At 37.8% G+C, this 12,500-nt stretch overlaps 1 protein-coding gene across 1 annotated transcript in view; it reads left to right on the forward strand.

Annotated features, from left to right (window-relative positions):
* Positions 1 to 12,500, forward strand: part of OC90 (otoconin 90) — a 70,236-nt gene that overhangs the window by 15,832 nt on the left and 41,904 nt on the right. The window contains exons 2-4 of the mRNA XM_056821022.1: positions 3,255 to 3,334; positions 10,860 to 11,014; positions 11,797 to 11,856. Of these exons, the coding sequence (XP_056677000.1) occupies positions 3,255 to 3,334; positions 10,860 to 11,014; positions 11,797 to 11,856 (295 nt within the window). The remainder of the gene's footprint in view (positions 1 to 3,254; positions 3,335 to 10,859; positions 11,015 to 11,796; positions 11,857 to 12,500) is intronic.

Here is a 12,500-nt window from a genome sequence, read left to right on the forward strand (position 1 = left end):
ATCAGGAGGCATGAGAGGACTGGAGAAGGAAAGGCCTAAGAAAGTAAAGTTTGAGCCAAGTCTTGAATCCAGGAGGTATGGAGGAGGAGAAGGGAGTATTTAAAGCATGGAGGATATTTGTGTTGAGTTGAGAAATGGTTTGGGGTAAGGAGAAGCAAATGGCCAGGGTGTAGCAGGATTTTTAACTGTAAAAGGGAGTAAAATGAAGAAGACTAGAGAGACAGGAACTGAGGATAGGTTGTGAAAGGCTTTAGGTGCCAGAGAGAATTTTTATTTTATCACTAAAGTAACAGGGAGACACTGGAGTTTAATTAGGAGAATTCCCATGGCCAAATTCCCTACACTTTAGAGAAATCATTTGAGCAACAGATTAAGAGATGAATTTGAACAGGAAGAACCTAGAGGCAGGGAGACACCAGTGAGAAGACTATTACATTAGTCCAAACAAGAAGTAATGAGGGCCTACACAAAGGTGGCATAAACAGTGAGAAGGAAACTCACAGGATTTGTTAAGGTAAAAATGAGAAGATTTGGCAATGCATATGTGAGGGGGGTGAAAGTGAGGCATTAGGAATAACACCAAGATTTCAAGCCTAAGTGGCTAGAAGGATTGGTGTGTCCTTTCTTATTTAGGGAAGTTCAGAAGCAAAGATTTGGGGGAAAAGAAAATGGGAGCTCTGTTTTGGACACACAATGGATCATGTTTACAAGAGAATGGTGATGTGGAGTTGGAGCTCAGGAGAGAAACTTGGCTGAGCATATAGATCTGAGAATCATCTGCAGATGATAGCTGAATATGTGGAAGCTGATGAGATCACCATTTGAGATAGGATAAAGGGAAAAGAAAAGAGGGTCCAGGGCAAAGCATTAGAAAATGCCCAGGGTTAGTAATCCGGCTAAAAATCCATCCATTGAACCTGACAAGGTAGGACAACAGAAGGAGAAGCAGGGGAGAAAGCAGCATCACAAAAACCAAGAAAAGAAAGAATAATTAAGGGTGTGATAGTGTCAAAAGCTGCAGAGAAGTCAAGAAGGATGAAGACTGAGAAGAGATCATTAGATTTACCAATTAAGAGATCTCTGGTGATTTTGAAGAGAACCTTTCTTTTTCCCATTGAAGTTTTTCCCAAACTTGCTATTCTTGTTAATAAGCATTTAAATGGAGGAGGGGATAGAGAAAAGACTGACTGGTCTCATTAACTTAGTCCTAGTAAGAAACAAAGAAATAGAAAGCAACTAGGTTACTTAGTGGATAGAGCTGGAATCAGGAAGAACTGAGTTCAAATCAGGACTCAGACATTTATTAGTTGTGTGACTCGGGTCAAACCACTTAACTTCTGTTTGCTATAATCTACTGGAAAAGGAAATGGTAAACCATTCCAGTATCTTTGACAAGAAAATGCAATGTACACAGAGACTGATACACTGTGGTACAATCGAACATAATGGACTTCTCCATTAGTGTCAATGCAATGTCCCTGAACAATCTGCAGGGATCTAAAAAAAATACTACCCACAAGCAGAGGATAAACTGTGGGAGTAAAAACACTGATGAAAAGCAACTGCTTGACTACAGGGGTGGAGGAGATAAGACTGAGGAGAGACTCTAAATGAACACTCTAATGCAAATGCCAACAACAGGGAAATGGGTTCGAATCAAGAACACATGTGAAACCCAGTGGAATCGTGTGTCAGCTATGGGGGGGTGGGGGGGAGGAAAAGAAATTGATCTTAGTCTCCAATGAATAATGTTTTGAAATGACCAAATAAAATATTGTTTAAAAAAATGCAATGGACAATATTGGTCTTCTCTGGTCCACAGAGTGACAAAAGAGACAGACACCACTGAGAAAGAAATACAGCAGAAAACACAAGGGTCTGGCAAGCAGCAGGCTTGGCCTCAAGTCTTGGCTATTAGATTTACTAGCTGGGTGATCTTGGCCAGATTATTTAATCTTTCTGGGCCTTAACTCTGTACTATCCAAATGGGGGACTAAAGAAGAGAATCATTAAGGACTCTTCCACATTTTACTATTCTAAAATTCCTTACAACTCCAACATCCTATGATTTAAAAGTTTGGCATGGTGGAATATGTTTATATAACTGATTAATTAAATATTCCAGTTCTCTTGGCATTGGTGGTCAAACCACAGTGGACATCCTATTTTCTCTTTAATAAAGAATTTATCCAGAGCATCTATGTCTGCATATTCCCTTGAAACTTCTAAAGCTCCCCAACAGAAGAGAATATTCTCAGGGTAGTAGAATTCCTGTGCTTTCATCCATTGAACTCACAAAAGTTTGTCCTTAGTCATAAGACAGGACTCATATCTTAGGGACTACTTTGCTTGTCAGCCTCAAAAAATACAGGGAACATGTCATTATCAAGTCTGAATCTCTGCTGAATACATGAAAATCTTGTCTGAAAATGTATCCATTCTACCCACATTTTATAGCTATCAAGGTATTATCGATATAATGCATCAGAGTGAAATATGTCCAGGTCCCTCTGATGTGTGATTATAAAAACAAAAGATGCTAGGAGCTAGAAGAGCCCTTGGGTGATAAATTATATTACATCTGAAAGAAATGTTAGACCATAATGGTAGAGTTAGAGTGGAATTTTTGGATTATCTGGTCCAATCTTTGTATTTGAAAGATGAATATGTTTTTTTCTTAAAAAACATCAGCAGCTAGATGGCTCAGTAAATAGAGAGTCAGCCTTAGAGATGGGAGATCCTGGGCTCACATCTGACCTCAGACATTTCATGTGTGACCTCCCATTGCTAAGCCCTGATCACTCTTCTGCCTTATAACCAATTCACATATTGATTCTAAGACTGAAGTTAAGAGTAAAAACATTTCAGTAGCAAATTAAGGTTTGCAAAGTGCTTTCCTTCCAGCAACCATGTGAGCTGCAGATAGTCTTGTCCCCATATTACAAAAAGGACATTGAGGCTAAATATCCGAATCTAGATCCAAATGGTGCATTTGAGCTCCTGGAACAGAATGCGTCCGAGTCCCAAAGGAGCAAAATGAAGGTTCTAAAGTTCACATAGTGCATTATTATCAGGGAGTCAGGATTGGAGCACAGGCTGCTGATATGTAATCAAGTGTTCTCACCACTGATCTACAGTGCTTGACACTGACAAAGGCAGCTTGTCCATATTTGATTTGTATAAAATTTATATTTGTTCAATTGAATTGAGCAAATATTCTAATATTCTTCACCATGTTTTACTTTGTTCAACAGGTCATTGATTCATTTCTATTTGGTGATGAAAATGATGTTGGTATTTGTTATGATGAGTATGTTGATGTTGCCAATTGCTGGTAAGTGAATATCCTTTTTAAAATCCAATATACAGTCTAACTAGCTTAAAAGACATCCTTTTAGAAGAGTTCCTCATTTTTCTGGGGAGATGGAAAGGGACTCAAGAAAAAGGGGTGGTACTTTCTTTTAAGTAAAGATGTATATATTTTTTCCAATTAAGTGTAACAATTTTAATATTCATTTTTAAAAAATATGAGTTCCTAATTCTCTCCTTTCTTTTCCCTCTCCTTGAGAAGGCAAGCAATTTCATATAGATTTACATGTATAGTCATATAAAACATATTTGCACATTAGCCATGTTATGAAAGAAAACAGACCAAAAAGAAAAAAAAAAGGTGGAAAAAAGCATGCTTCAATCTTCATTCAGACTTCATCAGTTCTCTCTCTGAGGGTAGATAGCATTTTTCATCATGAGTCCTTTGAAATTGTCTTAGATCCTTGAATAGCTAAAAATAGCTAAATCATTCACATTGATCAGCATTGCAATATTGCTCTTATTATATACAATGTTTTCCTGGTTCTGCTCCCTTAACTGATACAAATATCAGTTCATGTAAGTCTTCCCGGGTTTTTCTGCAACCATCCTGCTTGTCATTTCTTAAAGCACAACAGTATTGCATCATATGCCACAATTTGTTCAGCCATATGAGCATCCCCTCAATGTCCAATTCTTTACTACCACAAAAAGGACTGCTATAAATATTTCTGCAGGTCTTCCTGCCCCCCCCCCCATGCTCTTTATATTTGCTCATGATATCACCCTTTATGTCTAAAGCTTGTACCCATTTTCATCTTATCTGGGCTTATCAAACACTGACACCTATGAGGTGGTACCTCAGAGTTATTTTTATTTCTATTTAATCAATAGTGATTTAGATAATTCTTTCATATGACAAGAAATAGCTTTGATATCTTCTGAAAACTGCTAGTTCATATCCTTTGACCATTTATAAATTGGGGAATATCATATATTCTAATAAATTTGACTCAGTTCTGTAAATTCCTCCCACCTTTCAGATTTTCTACTTTCCTTCTAATCTTGGTTGCATTGGTTTTATTTGTGCAAAAATTTTAACTTAATATAGTCAAAATTATCTATTTTATTTCCCATCATTCCATCATATCTCTTATTGATCATTAGTTCTTCCCTTATAATAGATCAGACAGGTAAAATACACTATACTCCTCTAATCATATCATCCTTTGTGTCTAAATAATATACTCATTTGACTATATATTTGGCATATGATGTCAGATATTGGTCTACACCTATTTTCTGCCAAACCTAGTTTCCAGTTTTCTCAGCAACTTTTGTCAGATAGTAAGTTCTTCTTCTAAAAACTTAAATCTTGGTGGCAGCTGGGTAGCTCAGTGGATTGAGAGACAGGCCCAGAGATGGAAGGTCCTGGGTTCTGTAAGATTTAAATTAATGTGCAATACTTCAAGTATTATTTTTATAAAGTTTATTATCTGACAACACAGAACCACATGACTAAGTTTTTTTCTACCTGCTCAAAAATCCCTGCTCCACCAAAGCCAAGACAGGAAGGAAAGAGAGTAAGAGATGGAACTGCACCCAATTTATATCCTGTCTATGTCAGCAAGTAACAACAGGAAGTGAGTGGGGTGTTGGGAATCGTAGTTTTGCTGGGGATTATAGTTTTTAGGGTAACAGATTCAAATTAAATAGTTCAAATCTGGCCACAGACACTTGCTAACTGTGACCTTGGACAAATCACTTAATCCCCATTGTCTAGCTCTTCTCTGCCTTGGAACCAATATACAGTATTGATTCTAAGGCAGAAGGTGAGGGTTTATAAATAAATAAATGAATAAATCAATAAATGAATGAATGAATGAATAAATAAATAAATAAACTTAGATCTTTGGGTTTATCAAATACCAGATTACTATAGTTAATTACTGCTCTGTATCATTCATCTAATCTATTCCACCGATCCCCCACTGCGTTACTTAGCCAGCACTGGACTATTTTGACGATTACCACTTTGTAAAATGATTTGAAATGTGGTATTGCTGGGCCACTTTCCTTCTCCTCCCCCCTCCTTTTTTTTTTCCTTAGGGTGGTACTTTTCTAGAAGTGTAAATGCAGAAAGCAGTTTCATACACATGGGAAGTCCATGATGAGCATCACTGACTTAAGCATTTACAAATAGCCCTTCCACTTTCCTGAAAGGCCACCCCTTCAGGTCAATAAGGAAATTAGACCAGGATCTTCCTCCAGTCCTGCATCATAATAAAAGCTTCATGATTATATTCTTCAGAGTATCTGAACTCATTAGTATCAGTTATCCCTCATCCTTTGGATGGCTTTATGTGACAGTTTGCTATAGGAAAAAAAAAAGTTAATTTAAGTATGCTTCCAGTAGAGTGTTACTCCATTTCATCCAATGATTATAAAGATTTCACACCTAGTCTAATGTCTTTGACTGACTGGCTAATCAATTAATAAAAATATCTAGGTCCATACTTAGTTCATACGTCTGACTCAGGAATGAGTTCTCCCTGACCAAGGCAGTTACTTTATGTGGGGACTTCTGGGGGAGGTGATTGTTTGAATGGATTGACTTACATTTTTAGTCCAAGTCCAGAGCCCTGTCATATTGTATTGTGTTGTCCCAACCCATCAATCCAACATTTTTTGCCCTTTGTGGCTTTTCTCCTTGTATTTCTCTACTTCTGATTCTTCTAAGTGAACTAACTCAGTCATAGACTCAGAATGAATACTCTTAGATCTTAGAGCTAGAAATGACCTTAAAGATGACCTGCTCTAACACCCTTATTTTACAGCTAAGACTGAGGCCCATGAAATCTAAGTCACTTTCCCAGGCTCCTGTATTTAGTCAGGATCCGAGTATGAATAGGAATTCAGATTTTCTGACTCCAAAGTCAGTAGTACTTTCCACTACTCTCTTGGAAGACATGCTCATCTCCCATGGTCTGATGGGATGGAAGGATTTACAACCTATGGTGAGAGGGTATGGGAACTATCTTCTGAAAATAAGTAGGAAGGAAGAACAAAAGATGTAGCTCATTAGCGCCCATATGTAATAATATCAACTAGAATTCTGGAATAGAGTTTAATTATCAGCCACAAGAAGAAAATTAAAATGTAGTGATTATCAAGTGGGAGTCTATTTTACAATTGCTTCTCCAGTGGGGAGCAGCCATTCTAACACTAGTAGCTGTTATGCTAATTAAACAGATTGTGGGCAATTATGCTGCATTTGAAAAATGCCAAAGCCATTACCAAGTCTTTGTGCTACTGACTAGCACCTTACAAGGTTCTTTCTTTTAGAATCACAATAAAGACCTGATTTTCATTTGGTAAGTTCATGCTTTTTCAAAACAAGAGGAATGAGCTCTCCAGGACACTTTTGGCATGCAGATGGAATTTCCCAATCTATAAAGGGGTTTTGCTCTACTTGATCATTGGCATAACTTCCTATCCAGTTTTTCCCACTTCTGGGGATCTGCCCAATCATCCTTCATACAGCAGATGACCCATCTTCCTAATATACAGCTCGATTCCTGCCACTCCTCTATTCTAAACCCTTTAATGGTTCTCTCTAGAGTACCATCTCTACATACATCAGTGCTGACTACCCTTTCCTACTGGATACCATCTCTCCTCTAGGTTTTCATGACACTGTTCTTTCCTGGTTCTCCTCCCAGGAGTCTGACAGCTCCTTCACTGGATTATCATGCATAATCACACCTTCTAAGGTTTGGGTTTATTCTTAAATTCTATCCTAGGTCTTCTCTTCTAGGTCTTCTAAGTTTGGTTCAGATCCCATGTCTTCTCTACATCTTTTCCATATTCCTGAAAGTTTTCTTTCCCTCCTAAATTTTTTTTCTAGAACATTCTGTGAATATTTTTTCTTTGTTACATTTTTTCATATATTATACTTGTTGTATCTGTACCATTCCCCAGCCCCAACCATAAAAATAATGTAAGCATCTGAAAGGTAGGAGCTATCTTATCTCTGTCACTGAGTAGAATTCTACCAACCACCAACCACTTCAATTAGCAATATTCCCTATATCCTCGTATTTTTATTTGGTGAGAATTCCTCTTCGAATGAGTTATAGAATCATTCAATCAATGTGTCTTCTCTATAATTTCATAACTAAGTTGTGGAGTCTAAAAAAGGAACAGGGGGCACCTTCGACTGGTATAAAAAATGTCTATTTTTCTTGCTTTTCAGTCATATATGACCCCATTTGGGATTTTCTCAGCTCATGTTACAGATGAGAAAAGTGAAACAGTGAGGTGACTTCCTCAAGGTCACACAGGTAGTGAGTATTTGAGGCCAGATTTGGACTTTGGAAGATGAATCTTCCTGATTAAGGCCACTGCACCACTTATCTCCCCCGCCCCCCAACAAAAAAATCTATATCTACATATAATTAGCCCATAATTTTCATTTCTAAAACCAATCTGTACCACTAAGGCAAAAGTTCTCCTGAAACTCTAGCTAAAGACTATCGTAGGGAAATTGAATGTCTCAGATCCTTGGTATCAGGGAACTTTATTTACACTTGTAATTACCTTTTCTAAAAAAATTACTTACTTCTGAGAGAAAAATTTTTTTAATGATTTAGTTACAAGGAGTAAGGGTGATCAAAAGTATCAAGTGTATCAAGACCAGGATAAATAATGCTTTTGGAAAGGGTTAGTGCATTTGGAAATTCTATTCTGGCCATATAGTTCATGCCAGTTTTGCCTCTCTGGAGGAAATGTGTGGACTCCAAACTTTTTACACAGGGGGCCACTTCACTGGCCCTCAGACCACTGGAGGGCTGGACTATAAAAAAATTGTGCACAAATCCGTATACCGCTGTCTGGGAAAGCGGAGGCTGCAGCACGGGCTGTGATGGGCCTGTCACACCTTGCACAGGCCCATCATCACCACCACTATACGGGGCAGCAGTATACACAGTGCGGAATCCCCTCCCCCAGATCACCACTCACCAGGCTGACGTCTTCCATTGTGCAGCCACATAATCCTTTGCGCTGTGCCTCGTTCTCATTCAGTTACTCTCAGAACAAGACACTACGCAAAGGATTATGCCACTGGAAGTAGTGGCACCACCACATATAGTACTCCTCTCACTGACGATCAATGAAAGAGGTGCCCCTTCCAGAAGTGTGATGGGGCCTGGATACATGGCCTCAGGGGGCCGCATGTGGCCCGCAGGCCATAGTTTGGGGACTCCTGGTGTGGAGAACATGCATCATTCTCTCAGAATTTCACTTTCCTCTCTCCAGTTGTTTGAGGATCAAGCAAGCCCATATGCTAGAGCAGTGGTTCTCAACCTTTCTAATGCCGTGACCCCACAATACAGTTCCTCATGTTGCAGTGACCCCAAACCAAAAAATTATTTTGGTGGCTATTTCAAAACTGTAATTTTGCTACAGTTATGATTTGGAATGTAAATACCTGATATGCATTATGTATTCTCATTGCTACAAATTGAGAGGTTGAGAATCGCTGTGCTAGAGGATCCATATTGAAACACTGCTCTCTGGCCCAGTCTTATCCATAACTACATTCATACATCTATGTATATGTGTGTGTGTATATATCCACAAAGATACATAGATATGTCTATGTAGAAACATACATGGACATGTACATGTTACATGTTTGTATACATATATGTATATTATAAAGAATATCTACATATTCATTAAAAGTGGGCATAGACATTGTTGTGGATGTGTGTTGTAAGGGTTAAAATTATGGTATGTATGTAATAATTATATTTGGTCACCAAGGATTTTATTTATAAAGATTAAGAAGAAGGAAGAAGGAAGGGGCTAATACCTGGCAGGAAGATTAGGAGATCTAGAAAGTAAGGTTTTGAGTGTGAAGGAGGGAAGAATCAGCCTGACCTCCAAAGGGGCTCAGCTAAGATGCACGAACCTGAATCAGCTCAAGGGCAAAACTCACCAGCAACACTCCAAGATGTTGAAATGCCTAGCACACTCTCAGCCAGTCACCTCTCCAGGGAAAGAGAAGGAGAGAGGAAGTGACGTGCCTTATATGGACGGTTTTACGTCACTTTCCTGCATCTCGTCTGTACCAATGATGACTTAGCTTGACTTAGGACAGCCCAGAGGTCTGTCCTTTTTTCTGCACATGTCTGTTGAAGGCCATTTCCTTAGATAATTAAATATTGAGTTTGATGAAGACCTTCCAAATCTTGTTAAACTAAGAAGGGAGGAGAAATGTAGAGTTTCCAACACCTGATTCTGTTATTCCAAGTATCTCTATTGTTACTGATCAGGAAATAGCTAAATCAGATCTTCTAAAGAATGGTCTGATTAGGGTGGAATAATTTTAAAATTCACTGTGTGTATAGATGTACATATACTTTTATTTGTTTATATGTAGAGAAATATTTTATTGCTATTCACACATATGTATAGATACATAAACACACATACCCATGCAAATATACATTTGCCTACATATTTTATTTCTAATATTTAATATATTTATAATATTTACCAAAATCATCCAGGGTCTTCTAGGGAACAGGAGACAGGTCAAAGTGACAAGATGATATATGTGACTACTGCTTTACATTCTGATGTTAGTATTGCCTCTCCTTCCATGATCCATAAATAGATGTGTTTCCATTTCATTTTTTCTCTTACCCTTTGTCTCGTTTCACTATCCTTATGAAGTCAGGAGACTTTAATTTTAAAATATTTCCTTCCTGTTAATCTCTCTTTGTCACAAATAGGTGGACAAGATGGAGATACACCAGATCTTCCATCGGAAATGACTCGAGGACTTCCAAGAAGTATCAGTGAGAATCTTTTGAATATTCTTACTATGTTTAGCTGGAGGTGGGAAGCAGGAGATTTTGACAGAAGGACAATGCATCTTTTTAAGAAACAGGAAAAGAAGTTTATTTTTATTGATCATAAAGGAGTTAATTTCCAAATTTCAAAAAGATTTAGAAGATTTTTCATTCTCTTGAAACTCCTACCTCTTGGTACATAGTATTCCATTCTTTCTCCTCAGATCCAGCTGTCAGATTTGATGGGAATACTCTTCCAACTTATTCTACTGGTAGAATTTCTACAAAACTGACCACAACTCTGGTATCCCAAGATTCCATGAGCTAATAGCTGACTATCCCTGAAGGTTTATATTGGTGGGGCTGTGAGTGTCTAATTGGCTCTCTTTTTCCTTGTTTGAGCAGGGAAGTAATTTTCACTATCCTGGTTGCTAAGCCAATCATTATAAGAGGCTAAGGAAGCCATCTTAAGCCAAAAGTTAAGAGAATGGTATAAATGACTGACAACACAATGAGAAAATATAAAAGCATTATCTAGCTTTTAAAGATACATTTTACAGGGCAAAGATACATGATAGTTTTGGTGCTGGTTCTGGTTCTAGTTCTGGTAAGCACTTGAATCCCTCTCTCTTTCCCTGCTTACCCTAAAGACGATGTCCATAATTGTAGCTGGTTTGACTTTCTCAGGAAAGAGGAAACTGCTGAGCCTAATAATGCCCAGCATTTGGGGCCTTCTTGTCTCCATGAAAATGCCAAACACTACATAGACAGTACAAAGTCTTCTGTTATCCTGGAAAGCAAAGGCTTTTGTACTCTAGTAGCCAATATGGCAAAGCCAACTAGTCAGTATTCTATTCTATTCTATTCTATTCTATTCTATTCTATTCTATTCTGTTCTGTTCTGTTCTGTTCTGTTCTGTTCTATTCTATTCTATTCTATTCTATTCTATTCTATTCTATTCTATGAGTTCCTCTTTGTAATTCTATTTGCTTTACAAAGTCTGCTTGCTTCCTTGTCAAACACATAGGCTTGGTCATATGGATGTTTTTTCTTCTGCTTCTTGTTGCACCATGTTACCAAGAACTGTAATTGGTCAATTATCCATCCTCAGGATCTCCTGAGAGAACTTAACTTCTCGGTTCACTCAGTCAGTCTGGGACTTTATTCCTTCAAGGTGGCATTCCCAATTGCTCTATTAAATTTGAAAGGAAATAATTTTATGAGCTACAAATCATTAACACTGACAGGCTTAAGGGTCAGGGACACCACACAGGAAGCACACCCAATAGTGTCATCCCTTAGGTGACCATATTTTATGTATTACCAGCTCCTTCCTTGACTTGGTATCATTTTTCTGGCCTTAAGACAACCTTCTTTTACATATTTTCCAGGCAGTTATTTTGTTGTGTAGTTATTGATGACAGTTCTCCCCAAAATGAGTCTCCAATCAATTATCCTACCTTCCAGAGGGAAGGAACAGAAAACAATTGTAATATTCCACCCTAAGTCTTCTTTAGCCTCCAGCAAAATGGTGGTCTTGTCATGTAATTATATCTTTATACAAATTTAATATTCCTCTTATAATATCATTTTTTCTCCTTTGTATCTTTTATCCCTTTTTAGATAACATCACATTCTTCAATGGGGCATTTAAGGATGTGGAGAGTGTAACGTTATTTTTTGGTAAGTTGAATCTCTAGTTTGTAAGGATAATGCTGAGGAATCTATTATCACTGTTGTGACTGCTTTTAGTTCCATTCACTCAACACCCATTCACAAAGGATAGAAGAAGTAGGTAGGATCATAAGATCCTGATTTAGAACTAGAAGGAACCTTATAGGGTTTTTTTTTAATTTCATTTTATTCATTTATACCTCCAGTCTCCCCCAAGCTCTTTCACATACTTTACAAAGGAGGAAAACTGATTTTATCAAGATGCACAGGGCAGTAGGTGGATTATCTAGCATTCACACCCAAATACTCAGTGATTCCAAATTCAACATCGTTTCCTCTGTATCATCCTTCTTTGTCATGTTCTAAGTACCATACTAAGTGTTGCTGTTGTTGAGCTGTTTTTTTTTCAATTGTATCTTACTTTTTGTGACTCCCTCTAGGGTTTTCTTGGCAAAGATACTAGGGTGGTTTGCCATTTCTTCTCCAATTCATTTTACAGTAGAGGAAACTGAGGCAAATGGGGTTGAAATGATTTGTATAGGTTCATATAGCTAGTAAATATTTGAGGCTAGATTTGAACTGAGGAAGATAAGTCTACCTGACTCTAGGTTTCACATTCTATGCATTGAGTCACCTATCTGCCTGACAGCCTA

This window comes from Monodelphis domestica, chromosome 3 (genome assembly GCF_027887165.1).
Source record: "Monodelphis domestica isolate mMonDom1 chromosome 3, mMonDom1.pri, whole genome shotgun sequence".
NCBI classification, from domain to species: domain Eukaryota; kingdom Metazoa; phylum Chordata; class Mammalia; order Didelphimorphia; family Didelphidae; genus Monodelphis; species Monodelphis domestica.